Below are 19,647 nucleotides of genomic sequence, written 5' to 3' on the forward strand. Positions count from 1 at the left end.
CGCAGTGATTCTTTTGACCACAGAATCTAGAAAACAAATAACCATGTTGGTGTTAGACCAAGGAAGTACTGTACTGAAGTACAAAGTTAAGGTACTTATACCTTATTTTCACTTTGTACTACTTTAAACTTCCACTACACTACACTTCAAAGGGAACTATTTTTAGTTTTAGTTAGTTTTAATCTATTTCATATATTTCACAGCTTTAGTTTCTAGTTAGTCTTCAGATTAAAATGTATTTTTATTGCTTATTAAATATGATGTTGTACCACACTATGAATCTACTGAATAGTTAATAAAGTATCTCAGGTTGGCTCCACGTTGACAAACCACAACATTAAAATGCTTTTACATGTACTGATTTTTTAAAAACAGATTAATATAATATGGTATTGCTGATATTACCTCTGTACTTATTCCACCTCTGGAGAGGATCGTGGATTATGTTTTATTATCGATTATTGATACTTTGGGCAAACAAACGTCATGTTAAATGTAACCTAACACCGCTCAGAGGTCTGTCCCTCAGCTGTCCAATGTGAGCGCGAGCTGCGTTAACGACTCCCTCGCTGACGTCACTTCCCACGCGCGCGATATCATGCTAACTGCAGCTAACTGACCAACTGACAACAGCAAACTATGCGGGACGTTTAGAGTTTGTTAAAAAAAAAAAATACTGACAGGAAAGCTGCACTTACCCTACGAAAGTTGCAGTGTTGTGTCCCCGCTGTAGAAAGGACGCGGTGTCCTCGACGGGTCCCTTCAGATGCAGCTGAAACCGCGCGGAAAAAGCTGCTCGGTTGTTGACATCCATGACGAGCACGGATGTTAGTGTGTCAGCAGCTAGCGTTACTTTTTTCACGGAAGTTTTCCTCTGGTATGCATTTAGAGCCTTAGCTCGCTCTGATTCGGCACCGAGCCGGACTCCAGTCTTCATTTAACGGGTTACGATGAAGCTGCAGTGCGATGTCGAGGTGGTGAATCGGATGCTCCCCACGTTTGGTATGAAAAGTCGAGGGAAAGGGACGAGGGCGGTGCTGTCCATCGGGAGGCATTTGGACAAGACGAGCCAACGCAGCAACATCTACATGATGATCTGCACAGCGAAAGACAGAGCAGGATCCAAGTACAAGGTCTGTGTTGTTTTTGTTTTTGTTGTTGTGTACTGTATTTGTTGGATGTCACAGCTGGAGTCACATTTATAATGTATCCCGGGGTGTGTGGCCTCTTGTTGTTTTCCAAATCAGGCTGATTCCAAGATCCTTATATTACTTTCAAGCTGCTTCAAGTCAAATGTAGTAGTAGGAGTATTTTTATTAATCTGTGGAAGAACATTTCAAGGCCAGTTAAAGTCTGAAAACAGCAGAGAGACCTAGGCAAACACTACCCATCATAGACAGATACAACAGCAGGTTTAATGAGTGAAAAAAACAATGATGAGCATATTAAATATAATGTGAGATTTATTTTAGGTCTATAGGTCTATATACAGGTCTATAATCTTGTTTATGTAGCATCTATTTATGTTTCAGCCACAAACCTGCTTATATTTTCAGTCATTTATTTTTAAATAGAGAGATTCATTGTGCCTGAATCAGCCCTCTGATCAAGAGCAGACTTTGTATTTACAGAGACATGAGAAGGATGAGAAAAGACATTAAACAACCATTAAGTCATGAAAGCTGTTCATATTGTCACTGATCTTTACACTTTAACATCAGCATGGCAGAATTAATATTCACTCTTCTCTCTTTCATCAGTGCTGTATGATTTATGCCTGAGTGTTGTTATAGTTATTCTCCCTGTTGTTGTTGTTGTTGTCATTTTGTTCCTTTAACTATACATTAAAAAAAGAAAGGAAAACATTTTAATACAGAAGAGGAAATGTGTAATTCTGCTCACTGTAATTGAACAGTTTGATCATCCAGGCACCAAATCTCTCACTTAAGTCTGAAGTATTGTTCTCTTCTCTCTCACAGCTTGGACTGTTGACTTTGACTGTGTTTTGGTCACATTGTAACAAAGCATTTTAGTCCCTGCTGGGACTTATAATTTACTGGCTGCATTCCTCTATTCCACTGAAACATTGACTGTATCATACAGGCATTAGCAAAACATTCCAGTAACTTTTATTGCCTGCGTTTTTGCTTTTCAGTTCACTCAATCCCTTGAGCCACTTAGATCTACTTTTTTGAATTATTCATCATTGTTTTTCCCAGGACGACCTAGATTGGAAACGCTAGCAGTGTTGTTTTCAGTCTGAAATGCTGAGCTTCCCAGAAGCTTCTGTTTCTGATTTAAAGAGTCATGCCTCTGTAAAGTCTGTCAAAACCAGCTTGATGACGTAAATGTTCAAATGCTCGGAGTATTCCTGTCTGCACTTGCAGAATGAATCACCCGCTTACCCGCCCTAATGTTGTGAAATGTATTTTTCCACCCCTGACATTTGCCAACTTTCTCTTGCAGCTAAAAGACAACATAGAGAAGTTCTTCACATGGTTTGTGGAGGAAGGCAAGGCCACAGTGAGATTAAAGGAACCTGCTGTTGACATTTGTTTGAGCAAGGTACGACATCCAGTGTGGTGTAATTATTGTCTGCACATGAAGGTGTTCATACAGTCAGGAACAAGCTTTTCACACTCACAATTGTAGCAATGTCTTTCTCATTTCCATATAAAATAAGTGACAGATGAGACAAAGATGACATTGTCAGGCCTCTTGTTTAAAAGTGCAGTAAGTACACAGATTTCTTTTCAGAATTTACCATGTGAGGAGAGTACAACGCAGGGCTCAGAGACGACAGGCTGTCCACTCATTCATTTATCAGCTAGGCAGACACATAACAGTTGTTTTGACTGTGGCCGATGCCACAGCAACCTCATTGTTTCCAGTTGCTGTAAATCTCCTCTGGTTGTTTTGGAGCAGTGGTGACCCTTCACCCAGATTCTAACATAGTTCAACCTGTCACACCAACAGAAACACACCCACAAACTGACTGACAATACATTGTGAAGATACACAGGTCCAATTACCCTGCTCAGCCGCAAGTTTATAAACACCATGATACCATTACCAGCATTACCATACATTTAAATAAACACCTCCATGTTTAGAAAAGGTGAGTATTGGATTGCACAGGTGTTCACAAAATGGCCCTGTACTTTCCATCTCACTCACTTTTTTTTTTTTTTTAATTCCCAACAGCAGAAAGTTCATCATGTTCGTTCAAAGGAAGTGTGTCAGGATATTCTAGGTTAGTGAATTTAGGTTAGGTATTTCAAGGAATCCGGTCACACACACAACAACCTGAGAGGAAACTGTGAGTCTTTCCGTTTCTGCTACCTGTTAATCTATCAGATCAGTCTTTAACTTGATTCATTTATTCGTTTATAGGCTGATGCAAACAGCTTGAAGAACTTCCTCTCGGCCGCTCGTTTGGCGGACAGAGGGAGTGACACAAGCAGCCTGCCTCTCTCCACGCTCACCCCCGTTCGCGCCAGGGACGTGGAGCAACCCAAGAAGAAGCTCACCATCGTCTCCAAGAAGGACTACCCCCTCACCTCCAACTTCCCCTACTCTCTGGAGCAGCTGCAGGTCTCCTACTGCAAACTGTCACGTGTGGACATGCGGATGCTGTCGCTCAAAGGTAAAGGCTTTGACAAGATTAAAGTGGAAATCTGTCAGTTTAACTCATGGAGGTCAGTTTACTTAATAAAGAATCTGTTAAAGTATTAAAGTAAGTGTTGCTAAGATGCATCATGGGAGATGTAGGATCCAGCGTTTTAAGAGCTTGACCCTTACTAGCAACAAATAGCTGGATTAGCCCTTTAAGTCATGGTATTTTTCTTTGGTTTTATTTTTGCAGCTCTCCGAAAACTAGACCTCAGCAACAACCATATCAAGAAACTTCCCGCCACCATTGGTGACCTCAGCTGCCTCTCTGAACTCATCCTCCACAACAACCACCTGGAAGCCTTCAGCGAGGCCCTGTGCCTCTCCACCCTGCAGCGGACCCTCCAGCTCCTGGACCTCAGCCAGAACCGACTGCAGTCCCTCCCCGCTCAGTTCTGCCAGCTTAGGGAACTGTCAAACCTCAAGCTGGACGACAACGAGCTTGTCTGTTTGCCATTCCACATTGGCCGGCTCTCGAAGCTGAGGTTCCTGTCAGCGGCGCACAACCAGCTGGCCGTGCTGCCCGGCGACTTCCGCAAGCTGAGTCTGGAGAACCTGGACCTGTTCGGGAACCCGTTTATCCAGCCCAACCCTTTGGACCACACAATGCAGCTCACGTTCCCCCTTCCGCTTCAAGAGCTGGCTTCCAGAGCTGTGTCCAACCTCAGGTCAGAACATCACCTTCTCTTTAGTCTGTATATCACACACTCTAACAGCAAACTCATAAAATCTCTTCCTGATTCACTTCACAGGATACCGTACGGACCTCACCTCATCCCCGCCCACTTGTGTCAGGACCTCGAATTAGCCAAGACCTGCGACTGCGGCTGCGTCTGCATCAACTTCTACATCAGGACAGCGGTCAGCATGAACCTGCACCAAGTGTCTCACACGGTGGTCCTGGTGGACGACATGGGAGGCACGGACGCACCGGTGCAGCAGCACTTCTGTTCCCTCTCCTGCTACTCTGAATTTTTAGACAACTCCCTCCAGAGAGGAATCAGATGAGCAGGAAGGGTGAGGGTGTCAAACTTGGTTTTACTGAAAACCCACCAACAGCTAGAAATTGCTGTGGATGCTGCAGTAGTGAGATACTGTAGGAGGGTATCTGATGAGGAGGAGCCTACAGTAGTGGATATCTCAGTGGTGCAGTTTTCTGGTAATGCCTTTGAAATAAAAGGACACTGTTGACTCTGTTAAGCTTTGTTTTTAAAAGTGCTTCAAGCTGCCTGTTTCACCCTCACATCCAACTCATCAGTACCTTCATGCCTGCTCTGCCTGTATCTGCTGGGCACTGACTGTATGTAATAATAGCAGGCAGCAACACTGACACAAAATGACTCTGATATGTCGTCTTTTTCTGTTCTTCCTGCCTCTAACAGCAAAATGCAGATTCCCCTACTGACCTACTTCAGCTAGACAGGGGAATAAAGACATTAGGTCAATTTCCTGAACACAGTGCCTCAGGGTCCATAAGCATCACCTAAAGGGAGTTACTTTTTACTGTGCTAATGACCCACAACTTTTTTTTATATATATGTGAAATATTCAATAAAATAAATGCATTCCATGTCTTGTCTCTGGTAGTTTATTCTGGGATATTGATTTATGTGCTATAAAAAGAAAAGAAATATATATGCTATAAATATATAATATGCTATAAAAATTTGAAAATAAAGGTCAGGTTTAATGCCTGAAAAATGTTTAATAGGAGATTCTGCAGACGTGAACTGAATGTCACTTGTGTTTAAAACTGCTGTAATACAAGAAAACCCCTTCAGCCCTTGCTCACAGTCGTCAGTCCAGTTCAAACATCAGGGTGTTTTGGAAAATGAATTCAACAGAAGTGGAGTGATTGCTGATGACTGTTTCGTTACCATCTTTATCAACTTCCCTCAACAAGGCAGGCGGCAGCTTGTCGTCACACTGTGGGGTTTGGGAGATCTGCTCTGTCGGCAGGTCGTCCTCGTCCACATCCTCCCTCTGTTCCTGCTTTCCTGAGCCTGAGACCCCTGCGTCTGACTTGTCTGCTTCATCTGGTGCAGGTGCTTCAGGCCTCTGGGAGATGCAGCAGTCCTCTACAGAGGCGTGGCTTGAAGTGGCCGTCACAGCAGGAGCAGCTGTATGGGATTCCTCACTGGATGTGTGCTTGTGAAGTGCAGCATCTGCTTCCAACTGGAACAGAAAAACATTGAAGACGTAACAGATTAGGTTGACCTCACACTTCTACCTTCACCCCGGTTAGAGTTTGTCTCACCTGCACATTTCTTTGTAAGTTTTCTTTTGTCTTCTCTGTCTCGTCTTGGTTGTCTGGCGTTGACTCCAAACAAAAGTTCAGATTTACTCCTCCCTCCTCTCTGGTGCCAGAGGAGAGTTGGGACTGGTTTTCAGTCTCATTTTCCTGGTTCTGCTCTTTCAATTTCTCCTCCTCCACAACTTCACCTTCATAAATCTTGTCGCTTTTTTCCTCCTCCACACTTTCTTGGCCTTTTCCATTCTGGTTCTTCCATTCTGTGTCCTCCTCCACTTCTTTTCCCTTCTGCTTTCTCCATTTTTCCTCCTCACCCACTACGCTTTCCTCCCCCTCTACGTCATCCTGGCCTTTCCTGATCTGCTCCTCTCCCTCCTCCACCCTTGTCTGCTGCTTCAGATCCTCCTGCTTTACCTTCTCCTCCTCAACGCCTCTTTGCTCCTCCTCACCTTTCTCACTTCCCCTCTCCTGCTCCCTGCATTCACACGCTACACTTTCCTCCCCCTCTGCATCCTCCTGGCCTTTCCTCCCCTGCTCTTCTCCTCCCTCCTCTTCACCTTTCTCGCCCTCCTCACATTCCTTCCCCTTCCCTTCATCATCTCCTACACCCTGAGTGTCACCATCAGTTGTAGCAAGCCCAAAATCAAAAGCCTCACGAGATGGAAGAACAGGAAGTGTAACTGTCAGCTGTCCTTTTGCTTTGTTGAACTTGGCCTCTCCTTTGTCTTCATCTACAGGGTAGGCTAAAGGCAGCTCCAGTCTGTACGCTGGTTTCTTGGACTCCAGGAGCAGGCAATTCTCTTTCACCTCCAGGCTGGTGTCTGCAACGGACTTCAGCAGCGGCAAGTCAATGGTGACCACTATCTCTTTGGGCCTGGGGCCCCTGGCTGAGTCTCTCGAGCATCTAAAGTCCTGCAGGTCGACAACAGATCTGTATTTTACTGTGTGGTTCGGCCTGGTCGGCTCTCTGGTTTCCTGAGGCTGGATCTGGTAGCTTTTAGGTTTGGTGTCGCTGCTGGTTTTTGTTGCAGGTGAATCTGTAGGTTTGGTTTGTGAGGATTCTACAGGTCTCTTTTCGTCCGGGTACGGGAAGGCAAGAGGGTCAGGCTTCTCTGAGGGCTCCCTGGCTTTGTATCCAGGTATGGGTTTTCGGATGACACAAGGCTGAGGTGTGCCCTTGTACTTGGTGTTCATCACTCGCATGTTGTTTTTGTCCAGAGTCACTTTAAAAGCATTCTGGATCCCCTGAATGGCCACACTGTCTACCATATCCATGAAACCCTTGTTTCTGCTTGCTATGTGGAGAGTGTCAGGGTGGAAAATCACATCATAGATCATGATCTTGTTTCCTTTTGGGTCGGTGTCCTGTCTCCCTGGGTGCAGACCATGAGGCAGGGACCAGCACTGACCTTTGCGGCCATCCTCCGACACACCACTCTTATACTCAGGCTTTTCGACGTTATCACTGGCACAGATGTTGATAAAGCACTTCTGCTTGCCGTCCACACTCGTCCTGAGAGCCCTGAACGGTTTCGGGTGGATAAACTCGACGCTGTTTCCTCTCTCCTTCTCCAAAATTTTGATTTCCTCCTCATATCTTTTCATATTCTCCGGGTCTGATATTTCTTGGGCGTAATCGCGCAGCATTTCCCTGAATTTCTCATCTCTTAAAGCTTTTGTCAGTCTGTCGATTTCATCTACCGTCACGTTTAAGTCTTTCAGCTTTTCCATGTTGGTGACTGCGAGGAGAAACGTTGGAGTGGTTGAAGTAAACGGTCAAAACCTGCCACCGACCTTCTCTCGCCCAAATGTCCAAGAAAACAGCTCAGAAACGAAGTTAAATTTGAACACATTAACTGCTACAATCTGGTTTCTTCAAAGTACAAAAAAATAATACGTGTTTTAGCTCGTGTTGTGAAACCACAAACTCTTAACAGGCAGCTAATTACGTCCCGGTTGTGTTCATGTAACCATAGCAACACGAGAGTCAATGGTGCAACCAGGAAACACGTCCCCGAGAAACATTTTCTTCAAATACACCCGCCAGATTTTGACTAGATTTATTTTTAACAAATATTATATGCATATATTTACATTAAAGTGAGAAACAACTATCAATTGTTATAAACAAAAACATGCCTCACAACAAGAAAATCAGATCTACGCACCTGCAGTGGCTTCGAAACGCATTCAAATTTTTCACATATTTCTTCTTCTTCTTCAATTAATTAGTTAAACTTATTGAGTGGTTACTTCATTTTTGAGGTACTGTGAAGTTTTGGACCTTATGTACAGAGTTGTATGTCCATCCAGTGTCCATGTGCAGAGGGTTGAATTTGCCACAGGTGGACTTCAGGATAATTAAATCAAACAGGGTGCACCTGAGTTCAGATTGGAGCGCCATAAGAAAAGGGTCTGAATACTTAGGTGCAGTATGTACACGAAAAATAATAAATAATAATGTCCTTTCAATTTGTTTTATGTTCACTTTATTTTATTGGCAATAAATCCAATTAAATTCAAATCAGATATAATCAGATATAATATACAATACAATGTGCAATAAGTGTTCTATATTGCTTAAAAATCTTTATATTTGCATGAATATCTCCTTAAATTGTGTCAAGCCGTATTGAAATTAGTCATTAATTAAAGAGAATATTACATTTTACATCACTTTTCAGGTCAAATCAACTTTTGTTTTTGTTTTGTCTCCTAATGGACCAAATGAACTTACCATTAAAATGTCCTCTAGAGTTATACCACTTATATGTCACTTTATGCTTTTAACTGAATGTTAAAAAAAAGTACATTTAATTCACTTAACTTACTGTAAAAAGGAAATTACAAGGATTCACACTACTTAAGCCATAAGAAGCAAATTTAAAGAGCATACTCTTTTTTCCCCTCAACATGTTAAAAAAAAAAAAAAAAAAAAAAGTCTGGTGGTGATAGTGACAATTTTCTACCAGCAGGTGTCGCTGTAGACTAGCACTCAGGTGGCACAAGGCCAGTGAGTATGTCGGTCAGTAAGGCAAAGGGGCGGGTGTGCAGGGAAGAGAGGTGATTGGTCGCACCCCCAGCAGTTCATATTTCTCACTGTCTGATTGGAAGCGGTGTGCTGTTACTAGGTATGGGACCACTGCTTATGAATGTGTTGTAGGAGAGAGGGGCTGGAAGCAGCACAGAGAGCCAGTCTTGGCCCAGAACCGTCTTAGTAGTTTCTTTTTATTGTTTACATTATAAAATTTCCACTCGCATCCTTCCAGCTTCTACAGTTGAAGCATGAAAACACTGAAAACCACTTTATCATAGCCCCTGTATTTTCTAGACTAGACTCAGCATAGTCAGTTTTTTATATAACTGTACTTCTTATTTGTAACCACTGATCACAAGATTGGGACACGTTTACAAAAATATACCAGGCTGATAAGCAATTTTTGAATGAGCAAAACTCAGGGGTGTGTTATGCAAGAATCACACAGCTCCACCGCCTCCTTGTTCCCATGTGACAGGGGCTGAATGGGCTCAAATGATCAGTTAATGAACTCCAATACAAGGCAAACAAATCTCTGTCTGTTTTTGTCTGATGCTCTGACTCATCAAGAATTCTGGCTCTGAGCTAATGAACAGGACATAATGTCCCCAGATGGTTTCACCAAAAGAGCTTTTATAACACCAAAAAAAAAAAAAAAAAAAATCATTCAGCCAGCAGGAAGCTGCCCACAGGCTAGTCAGCACATTTCGAAGGACACAAGTGAGTTTCAGCTGACAAAGAGGGCGGTGGTGGGGGGGCAGTCAGCGTGTGACGCACACGGGATGTGGGCAGACACTCACTGTATTTCAGCATGAGATGACCGGGAAGGATCGCTGACTACACTTTGATCCAACACCTCCTTCTTCCAGCATTAGTTATTGGAAAAATGAACCAAAATGACTCATTTCATTCTTTTTTTTATTACAAATATGTATTAAATAATATGAAAAGTTAGACAGGGAGATATAATCAAGGTATAATCATAGCACTGTTGATTAATACTCATATTTACATTGTTTTTCATGTCAATATTTCCCAAATATGACAAATTAATGCATTTCATAGTACAACAGACAATACATTCACATAGACATATATATATATATATATATATATATATATATATATATATATATATATATATATATATATCAGTATTAACACAATCAAAGAAAAAGTGTTGTAAGAGAAGTGGAGAAGGTGAAATGTATAAGACAGACTTCATACAAAGGCTTTGGCAAGGGTGCATACATATTATCACTTATATCAAAGTAAACAAAAGAATCCTTTAGAGAAAAATACATGTACAAATGAGCAGTAGAGAGGGGAAAAAAAGAGTCCAGTGCATGTTTTGTTTGTTTTTTCTCATTCCCATGAGTAAAAGAGCAGCAGCCTTGTGTGCTTGGCTGCTCCCTGTATCCCTGTGGTATCTTGGGAGTGGGTAGGATGGCAGTGATCATTGTCTACTTTGAACCAGCAGGTACTAGCATGCCTAGCGTGGCGAGGCCAGGTTTTGAGGGCATTGCTTTGGCAGCAGCCATTTTGTTCAAGCTCCGAACATCAGCCTGCCAGGAGGGAATTTTCTTCGTGGTCATGTGGCGTCGTGCGTGCTTGGTGAGGTGATCGCTGCGCATGAATCGCCGGTCGCACACGGGACACACAAACTTTTTCTCGCCGGTGTGCGTTCGCCGGTGGCGGGAAAGCTCGTCGGAGCGGGCGAACCTCTTATCGCAGCCGTCCCAGCTGCAGCTGAAAGGCTTCTCACCTAAGGGGGCGGGGTAAGAGAGATGGGAAGGAAAAAACAGGGAGAACAGGGAGTCGGCAAGTGAGTCACATTGCAGTCATAAAGACTTCACACGTCACATCGGCCTGTCTGACTTAAAACAATGAGCTCACTCTCTTCCCATCGAGAATAACACAGAAGGAATGCTTTACAAACAGGATGCGACACTTATCTGTGGTAGTCACAGTTCATTCCACATCCTCATGAGATTTAACCAAACCAAAGTCTCCCTCGTGCTGTAAATGCTCACCTGTGTGTGTTCGGAGGTGAGCCTTCAGGTGTGAGCTCTTGAAGTATGTCTTCCTGCAGCCGGGGAAGTTGCAGACATAGTTTCTCCTGCGGGAAAAGTCCATCTTTGTGGGCGCGGTGCTGCCGCTGGGCCCCGCTGGCACGTACACAGGGGCTGGGGCCAGAGGTAGCAGCTTGGTGTTGCCCAGGGTCATGACAGTCTGAGGGCAGTGAGGGGCTTGAGAGACCGAGGACTGAGGGAGAACCAGCATCACTGTGCCCTGGGGAACCGCCGAACCCACAATGAGGGACTGCTGGACAGGGGTGGTGTTACCCGAGGTGGGCTGGGGGAGGATGGGTGTGGTGGTGGCGGTCCGAATTCCAGTACTGGATGTCTGAACCGCGCTGGGGATGAAGGCTGAGATTATCCCTGATTGGCTGCTAACGGGGAACATCTGGCAGATGATTTGAGGGCTGGTGACTGGAGGTGGGGACAGGGTTGCGGGAGCAGTGGGAGGGGGTGGGCTGTGTTGCGGTTGGATGTTGAAAAGGGTGGGGGTGGAGGCAATGTCCAAACAGGGTTTTGAGGGACTGGGCTGCTGTTCTGTCTTTAAGGGCATGAGGGGAGCAGGAGGAGATGGAGGTGTGGTTATCTGCTCAGTCTTTGTAATGTGCTGCTGCTGCTGTAGTAGTTGCTGCTGCTGACAGACCGTTGTAGCCGTTACCATGTCTCTAGTTTTCTCTGGACTGGGGGCCACTGGAATGTGGTGTTGGCAGGGGGTGCTGTCTGCGGTATGGCGGATGACGCTAGTCGCCATGGCTCTGCAGGGCTGCGGTGGAGGGGGGAGGGAGGGGGTCTTTTCGGCAATGGGTGCCAGGACAGGTTGATGGAGCCCGGACCCACAGCGCTGCGAGGACACAGCCAGGCCAGAGCTTGACTGGAGGCCAGTGCTGGATGTTGAAGTCTCAACAAAGCTGGGGCTGTGAGGGGGAGTCATACACTAGAAAAAGACGGGAGATATGAAGGCAGAGGAATTAAAATGAATCCCAGTAGTAGAATAATATCAAGGTGTGTGTGTCTAGTGTTAACTGTGTCTGCACAGGTAAACATCACAGGTGCACACAAGAATAATCTTTTTATGACCCTGCATCTGCAAGAACAAACTCTGTCTGAAGGTCAGTCTCATGTCATAAACTACAGTTATCTACAGCTACAGTTACATCAAAAAGCCTTGGGGTTTAATTCAAAGCTTGACAATCACAAATATGTTTTACAAATCAAACATCAGTTATCTCAAAGGTTTTACAGCTCCATGTGATTTCAGTGCCAACCTCTGGCTCATACTCAGTCTTGCAAAACAGATTATTCAACGGTTTGGCACCTGTACAGTATGAGGAGTGTCTTACCAGGGAGGAGAGGGACACAAAGTCCTTCGGGGGCTCTGGGATTTCTGGCGGCAGGAGGGAGTCACAGGAGTCTGAAGCCGGGGTAAGGGGTCTGGGCTTGCAGGGGTTTGGCCTGTTGCTGCCGAGGAAGAGGCCCTGACCCCAGGAGCTCATGCACACCAGCGCTTCGGCTGCCTCCAGGTCCGTGTACTCCAGGCCAGAGGTTCCACTGGAGACTGACTGTTCGCTGTCGTGCCTCCTTCTCTTCACATGGGACCCACAGTGATCCATGTACTCAGTCTGAAAGGAACAATAAATAAACATCAGACAAAGGAGGCAGATTATAAGTACACTCAGCACTGCCACATCATTTACTTATCATGGTTAATTTCAACTGCATGATACGCAATGTGGATTCAAATCTGACTCAGATCTGGTAATGGCTTAAAGGTTAACAGAAGGGAAGCTTTCAGTTGTCCTAACCATAATGGAAAAAAAAGAATTTCCAAATTTCCAGTTATCATCTGCTCAGTCACTGTTCCTGTATCTAAAGTTCCCGGGCCAAACTGCACGCTGCTGCCAATAAGGGAGAGGGGGTGCTGGTGACTACACCCCAGCCCAGCATGCACTGCCTTTGGCTCAGAGCCAGGACACCTCCCATTGCCAAATATAGACCAAACAGTGACGTGCTGCCGAGATGAGCCATGTGAAATCCCCATAAAGCGGGTTTGCATCAGGAAGTAAGCTTATCACGTTACAAACTTGTTATAAATTTTTACAGTAAACAACGCATATCACTGGTCCTCAACAAAAACTCAGCCAGGTGTCACTTGCAGGCTTCCGTCCATGTCAAAATTACATTTTACTTTCAGATTATCATAGATAGAAAGGTTATAACCTTTACAAGACTGAGTAAAAAATAAAACTGAAATGTCAGTGTGTAATAATAAAAATAAGTGTTTACATATTAATTTAATAACATTGATTAGACGTTGACACGACACTAAATAATAAAAGACAGATAAATAAAAAAGAGAGTTATACAAAAATGTTGAATTTAGCTGATGACTTAACTTGAATCATGAAATATCAATCAGTCAGTAAACAACTGAGTGTTACTGGACTGAAGGGAAAATACATAACAAATACATGTTTAAAGAATTGTCTTACCCCGTGTGAGTCCATTTCCGTGAATTTTCGCGATGGCATTGAAGAATACAATATTTAAATATCACTTTTTTGTTGTCAGAGCCAGTAAAGAACAAAGAGACGGCGGTTGCCAGTGCTCCTGCCTGGACTCGGGTAGGGTTGAGGTGGTTTTTGTCTCTGACTGGCTGCCTTTTCTCTCAGCTGTATGTGTAAAACACAGGGAGGAGAGAAAAAAAAAAAGAAAAACAAAACTCACAACACGCACCGGCGGTGGCAACACTCGACCAATCACAATCGAGTGTGTGCAGAGCTCCAGCCAATAGGCGAGCAGAGAGCGCGTGAACAGTGCGTGCTCGCTGAACGGTTGGAGGAAATAGGGTGCGTGGCCGTTGGTGGGCGTGGTCACGGAGTCAGCAGTGTCAGGGTAAACCCGATGAACTGCCAGCCGCTAAACTAGGCGAAAGGTCGATCCAGTCTATGCGGCGTTGACGGGCTGTGGGAACAATCTGCTGAAAACGACAAGACGGCTTGATGAAAGAGTATATAAGTCATTCAGAAGAATAAATTATAACATAAACGCAATGTTCCCCGTCCAGTACTGTAAATCAGATTCATTGATATCTTATGAATTGGAAAATTTGCACTTATTGCCAAAGTGAAGAGACTATACAGGAGCTAAGTAACAGAATCTTACATAAGGTAAAATTACAAAAACATAGATAAGTGACCCATTATATGGTTGTTATGCACTTTTAAGGCTAGAATGTACCCGTTCTTTTTATCAGTGTAGTTTCCTGAAATTTCAGAACTGAGACTACATTATATTGCAACGAGTGTATGCCTATTTCTGTTAGTCTGTCACAATGTTTCATGGCCTCTCAAATGAGGATTACAAATTATTACATTGTATGTCTTATTGTGCTAAATATTGTGATCTGATGAGAGAGGGCAAAATATCAGACATTTATGAAAATGTATACTTAAACCCATCTTAGATCAAATGTTATGTAAAGTGTTCTATAATTATAATTTCATAGGTGTGTGCTGTAATATGGGTTTAAGTGAAATGTCTCCTGCAGCACACAGTCTGTGATTTTGCACTGTATGCTGTTACATTTAGAAATAGAAGGAAGAACAGGTCAAAACTCCTAATGTATATGAAGTCAAAATGCAAAGGTTTGACATAAGATGACTAAATAAATCATGCTAGCTTTTGCAGATGTTCACAAGTAGTGAGCTGAATTTGCAGAAACTCTCAAACAAGGTATAAGTAAGCAAGGTTGCAACACATTACACACACTTATACACACATTATTTCACAACTATTACCAATTCACATATTCCCCTGACCTTTTCAAGCTCTTTTGATAACTTAAAAGTGAAAAGGTTTTCAGGAAATTAATTTGTCCCACCTTTCTCACAACGCTTGAATGCAACACCAGTGCTAGATGAAGCGCGGGTTTCTGACTTGTTTTTTGGAGCTATTTGTGCAGTTTTCTCACAGAAAAAGCAGATTAAAAAGTTTTTAAATTGTTGTCACTGTCACATTTCGTAACACAATCACACATTCCTTGAGCTTCAAAGTGAACAGAATTATTTTTAATCCATGTTATCGCTGTAGCCTTTAACTAACTAATGTAAGAATTTATTATTTTACATTAGGCTACCTATTGGCAACTCTCTTAATAATACATAAATTAGGCAACAGTGTAACTGGTGTACCCCACTTATGGTCATGATTTTGACACATCTTTTGTCTGTGGGTGTAGCTATTATTTAAGGACTTCTGAGGTGGAGGCAACCACCTCAGAAGAAACTCCCTTTATATCTATATGAGCTATATTAGGTTTTTAATTTATATTATTACAGTTACGTATGCAGAAAATTGAACCTTTTTATTGAGATTTTCCACTGGCATTTAATTCCCCAGATGCACTGAGAAAAAAACACTACACTTTGTTCTCCTGCTACCAAATATATTCTTTAAACTTTATGTTAATGGTAATGTGTGTTTGGCTGATTTTGCCTGTGGCCTACTGTCAGGCTATTTCCATGCAGATCATTCCCATAAGTACATGTCAGAGAATTCAAATTGGTCTTGACCTACATATGCTGTTACATCACCAACTGCATTTGGACAAAGGAAAAAATGTGTCAGAAGTCCCAACGAATGTCTGGGAGCCATGATATAAAGGAGGCGCCACAGTAATGCTTTAAAAAATACAGGCCAGTGTCATTTTCATGAGCAAAGACCAGTGATGTGTAATATTCTGTGATTCTTCTTGTTTATATATACATAAACCTCATATGACCACACTTCACCTTGTGTCACACTGAAACTGGTGTTTGTTTGCAGCTTTCCCTGCAGCAGAAGGGAGTGTAGCAGGTGTGTTGGACTGGCTCTGGCAGCGCCTGGCCACTAACGAAAGGCCGTGCCTCGGTATGACTCACATAAGCATGACCTCAGGGAGCAACGAGGGCCTGGAGCTGTAGCAGTGCAACCTCGGTGCCAGGAGTTAGCAAGAAGAGAGAAGAAGAGGGAGGAGTTACAGGGAAAACGAGTTAGCACGCAGGCATGACAGGCAGCCCAGACCTAAGTACAGCAGCCTGTTTGTGATATAAGTGGGGCAGTCAGCTTCAACTTAGTTAGGGAATCTGGAGGAAAGGTTACCCTGGCCCTATCAGGGCCTCTGTGTGCACACCTCCCCTGTCCAGCCAACTCCCCCAACTCAGGAACTCCAGGAACGAACTCAGAAAGGGGGGAGTTGCCCCAGCAGGGTTAAATATACCACCCAGGGGCTATATTTCACCAACAGCCCCTGAGCTTTGACAGGCAGCCACAGGCAGTGTCATATAGAGAAGAGTGTTACTTCCACATGAAGTGTCTCCACTAAAAATCTAAAATGTTATTATATTAGGTAGACTGCCACAACACATTTAACTATAATTAACACCTAACTTATTATAATGTTGTTTTGTATTGATATTAATTTGAAAACATATTTCCTGTTGCTGAGAGGAGCAACATGAGACCTTTATATTGTTTTACACTCAGGTAAGAGCACACACTTATTGTCTCAATTTATTTTGGAGCACCTAAAGTCACACTGAAGACTAAATACATTGCATGTTTGCAACATTTTTGATAAATCTTATTTCAGTTATCTTCAAAGGTGGGAATGCTGAAATAATGTCTGGTTTAATGTTATATATTAATAACAAAGGTAAAAGCCACAGAAACTGTATTAAGTTTTCTAAAACATCCTCCTCATCCTCACCATTACAAGGATTATAGAGACCATTGTTCAGCAAGTCCATGTGGTTAAATAACCCAAAATCATCTTACACATATTATAATTACACACACTGATACATATGTTTATAAAGCCATATATGTACGAATCATAGCCCAACAAACAGGAGACAACCAAACAAATAACTTTGTGCAACACGAAGAGGAATTCCTTGGTGTTGTGAAATCCCTCCTCTGTACTCATGTCAGCTGGTTTACATTTTTTTGTCTCTATGTAACACAGAGTGTAAATGGATTTTAGAAATTATTTTTGAAGGAAATGTAATAGCACTTTGCTTTTATGCTTCTGAATTACTTTCCTAACATTTATATTCATATTCATTTGTTCAGTACTTTACGTGGTTTGGTGATCATGTTTACGAGTATTCAAAAATGATTTGTGTACTCACTTGAATTTGAAAACACTGTCAGTCACTTGCTCCTCCCCACCGTCACTGCAAGCTGGCATCTGGGTGAAAGGACACAGCAAGTAAAGAGCCCCCAGGCTGTGTACACAAACTCTAAAGAAGTTATTACTCATTAGTCATTATTCCTTACTCTTACACTGCGCTGTTATCAAGCATGAAATATGATGAAGCACAAACTGAAAAATAAAGACTACGCTTTATCATATGCATACCATAACAGACCATGTTATGCAAAAAAAATAATGTACTAAACAACAAGCCAAAGTAAGTGGAGCTAGTGTGTACTGATATTCTTCCTGAAAAGATTAAAGGGAGTTTATTTCACAGAATACGAATTTGGCCTCCAATATATTATTTATCTGCACAGGGACAAAATGGAGTCAAAGAGTCATGGCTATGCATGTATTCTGTTTGCAAGTGATACATCATTGCAACACTGAGGAGCATGGTAGAGCATATTAAAGAAAAGCTTCCTTGGCTTAAAATGGAAATTCAGTCATTTGTCACTCATCTATGTGTAAAATCCCATAAGGCCCTATATGTTCTTTATACAGCTTCAAAAGATGCAAAACAGTCATCAAATGTATCACAGATCCATATTTACCACAGTATCTCCTACATTTTATATTATAGTCACATGTGCGTGCTACAAACTAATGCTAACAAGAAAAAACATAAGAGATAACCAGGTGAATACTGGGTTTTTGGACATACACATCAACCCACAATTCAGTCATGTGGCTACTAAACAAAACAAAGCATGTGGATAATTCTGCAGAAACTGTATGGAGAGACTTTTTTATTTTATTTAGTTTCTCTTGTAGTGCACCGAAGGATGCTTTGTGTACCACACAACATGTGACTTCACCTCCCTCTACATTAGAGTGAAGCAACAATGAGGATTCCTCCACAAGCACCTGGCTCCTGATTGGTCAGAATGGAGTTCTAAAGCCAATCTGTTGCTATGAGACACTGACTCGTGCGCTGCTAGTTCACTGTCTGTTGTCCTGGCAACATGAGGAACAGGAGGCAGGTTTGAGAGCTCCCTGAAGGAGCTTCCCTGGAGACGGTCTGAACATGTGTAGCGCCTAATGATGCAGGCTCAGAAATCTGTGAAGTTATTAAATCATACACTTTGAATAATATTCTGTCTGGTTGTCTGGCTCGAGGGAGCATGTTATTCTTCTGCAGTGGCTCGCCGCACAATACTCTATGAAAGAAGTACATGCTTCATGTTTTTGGAGTCCATTTGCATCCATTGCCATTGCAAATGGCTCAGGTGTTTTTGTCATGTTCTATAGAGTGTTTTGAATATTAATGCCTACATATAGTAATACATATACTGTACCTGTGTTGAGTGTGTTAAGGTTTCAGCAGAGGTAAATGCACTTCATGTCTTCTGCCCTGTATGCTACCACTCTTGAGGCCAACTTGCCTGAGATAAAATTGCGAGTATCAACATGCAACCTGACATTCAAGTCATCACAATCATCATCACTGCAGAAGGATTGAGGTTGTGATGCCTGAGCAGCACAGGGTGTTGTCCTCTGCCTGTTACTGGCTTCTTCTGTTGAGTTCAGTATGTCTGTGAACAGAAAACTCAGTGTTTTTTGGCCTCCAACAATGTCCCAGGCACTCGGAGTTCAGCTTACCCAAATATCTTCTCAGACACCTGGTAGCGTGAAACACCATATAACGAAGAGACGCTGTGTTGGACATGAGACAGAACAAAGCATTAATGGCTTGGGCAGGTTTGATGCCTGATTAAAAGGACCTTCACAGTCATCTCATTTACAGCAGAGTTAAAGAAGCACTGATTTTGGAGACAGGCCGCACCATGTCTACTCACTACCCACAATTATTTAAATGCAATTTGCATACAGTTTTTTCACACACACACACACACACACACACACACACACACTCAGTCACTGGGAACAAATAAATACTTAAACATCAGAGGGACTGTTAATGTGCAACTACAAAAGCACTCTGTAGGTTTCAACAGCACATTTTTAGAGTATGTGTGGAGCTGCTGGTGGTAAGAGGTTGATTGGTAATTGAGAAATGAAGGTGTTTTCTGAGCCTCGTTCTGTTTAAGAACAGACAACATTCTGTTTAATAGTTGTTAGGATGAATTCAGTGTAGTGTAGATGAGATGATGATTAAGAGTAGATGTGACCCTCAGAGTAGAAGATGGTTTCCACTCCACATGATACTCATGAAACTTTTTGTAATACCAGCAGTCTGTGTTCCACATAGTGCAAGTGTCCTGAGGAGAACACTATAAGGTCATGGTGTAACTGTGTGTGGTGTGTAGGTGTGCGTCTATTTTCAGGGCTAGATTGAAATGATCACAGATTCTATTTTTAGTGCCTACACAATGAGTCACAGAGGCACAATAAAAAGACATTTTCATCC

At 42.8% G+C, this 19,647-nt stretch overlaps 3 protein-coding genes across 3 annotated transcripts; 1 reads left to right on the plus strand and 2 right to left on the minus strand.

Moving 5' to 3' along the window:
* Positions 1-575: 575 nt before the first annotated feature.
* Positions 576-5,240, plus strand: lrr1 (leucine rich repeat protein 1). Its single transcript, XM_018683960.2, has 5 exons — positions 576-1,133; positions 2,467-2,565; positions 3,394-3,646; positions 3,866-4,340; positions 4,425-5,240. The coding sequence occupies exons 1-5, from the start codon at positions 951-953 to the stop codon at positions 4,678-4,680; spliced, it is 1,266 nt and encodes a 421-aa protein (XP_018539476.1). The 5' UTR covers positions 576-950; the 3' UTR covers positions 4,681-5,240.
* Positions 5,028-7,907, minus strand: dnaaf2 (dynein axonemal assembly factor 2). The gene is made up of 2 exons (XM_018683958.2): positions 5,930-7,907; positions 5,028-5,847 (listed from the first exon to the last, which is right to left on the minus strand). Exons 1-2 carry the CDS (start codon positions 7,652-7,654, stop codon positions 5,470-5,472), a joined length of 2,103 nt encoding a protein of 700 aa, XP_018539474.1. The 5' UTR covers positions 7,655-7,907; the 3' UTR covers positions 5,028-5,469.
* Positions 7,908-10,101: 2,194 nt separating this feature from the next.
* Positions 10,102-13,729, minus strand: klf11b (Kruppel-like factor 11b). Its single transcript, XM_018683962.2, has 4 exons — positions 13,528-13,729; positions 12,379-12,657; positions 10,994-11,972; positions 10,102-10,725 (listed from the first exon to the last, which is right to left on the minus strand). The coding sequence occupies exons 1-4, from the start codon at positions 13,564-13,566 to the stop codon at positions 10,424-10,426; spliced, it is 1,599 nt and encodes a 532-aa protein (XP_018539478.1). The 5' UTR covers positions 13,567-13,729; the 3' UTR covers positions 10,102-10,423.
* Positions 13,730-19,647: the final 5,918 nt, after the last annotated feature.

The sequence above is a fragment of the Lates calcarifer genome, linkage group LG19, assembly GCF_001640805.2.
Source record: "Lates calcarifer isolate ASB-BC8 linkage group LG19, TLL_Latcal_v3, whole genome shotgun sequence".
NCBI lineage: Eukaryota > Metazoa > Chordata > Actinopteri > Centropomidae > Lates > Lates calcarifer.

Bases quoted from the DNA above. Each gene is read 5' to 3' on its own strand.
- lrr1 (XM_018683960.2), top strand. From the start codon at position 951: ATGAAGCTGCAGTGCGATGTCGAGGTGGTGAATCGGATGCTCCCCACG. The intron at 2,566-3,393 runs GTACGACATCCA...ATTCGTTTATAG, and splicing joins TTGACATTTGTTTGAGCAAG to GCTGATGCAAACAGCTTGAA. The intron at 3,647-3,865 runs GTAAAGGCTTTG...TTATTTTTGCAG, and splicing joins GCGGATGCTGTCGCTCAAAG to CTCTCCGAAAACTAGACCTC.
- dnaaf2 (XM_018683958.2), bottom strand. From the start codon at position 7,654: ATGGAAAAGCTGAAAGACTTAAACGTGACGGTAGATGAAATCGACAGA. The intron at 5,848-5,929 runs GTGAGACAAACT...TTTCTGTTCCAG, and splicing joins ACTTACAAAGAAATGTGCAG to TTGGAAGCAGATGCTGCACT.
- klf11b (XM_018683962.2), bottom strand. From the start codon at position 13,566: ATGCCATCGCGAAAATTCACGGAAATGGACTCACACGGG. The intron at 12,658-13,527 runs GTAAGACAATTC...TGTTCCTTTCAG, and splicing joins CGGAAATGGACTCACACGGG to ACTGAGTACATGGATCACTG. The intron at 10,726-10,993 runs GTGAGCATTTAC...CCGCCCCCTTAG, and splicing joins TCACCTCCGAACACACACAG to GTGAGAAGCCTTTCAGCTGC.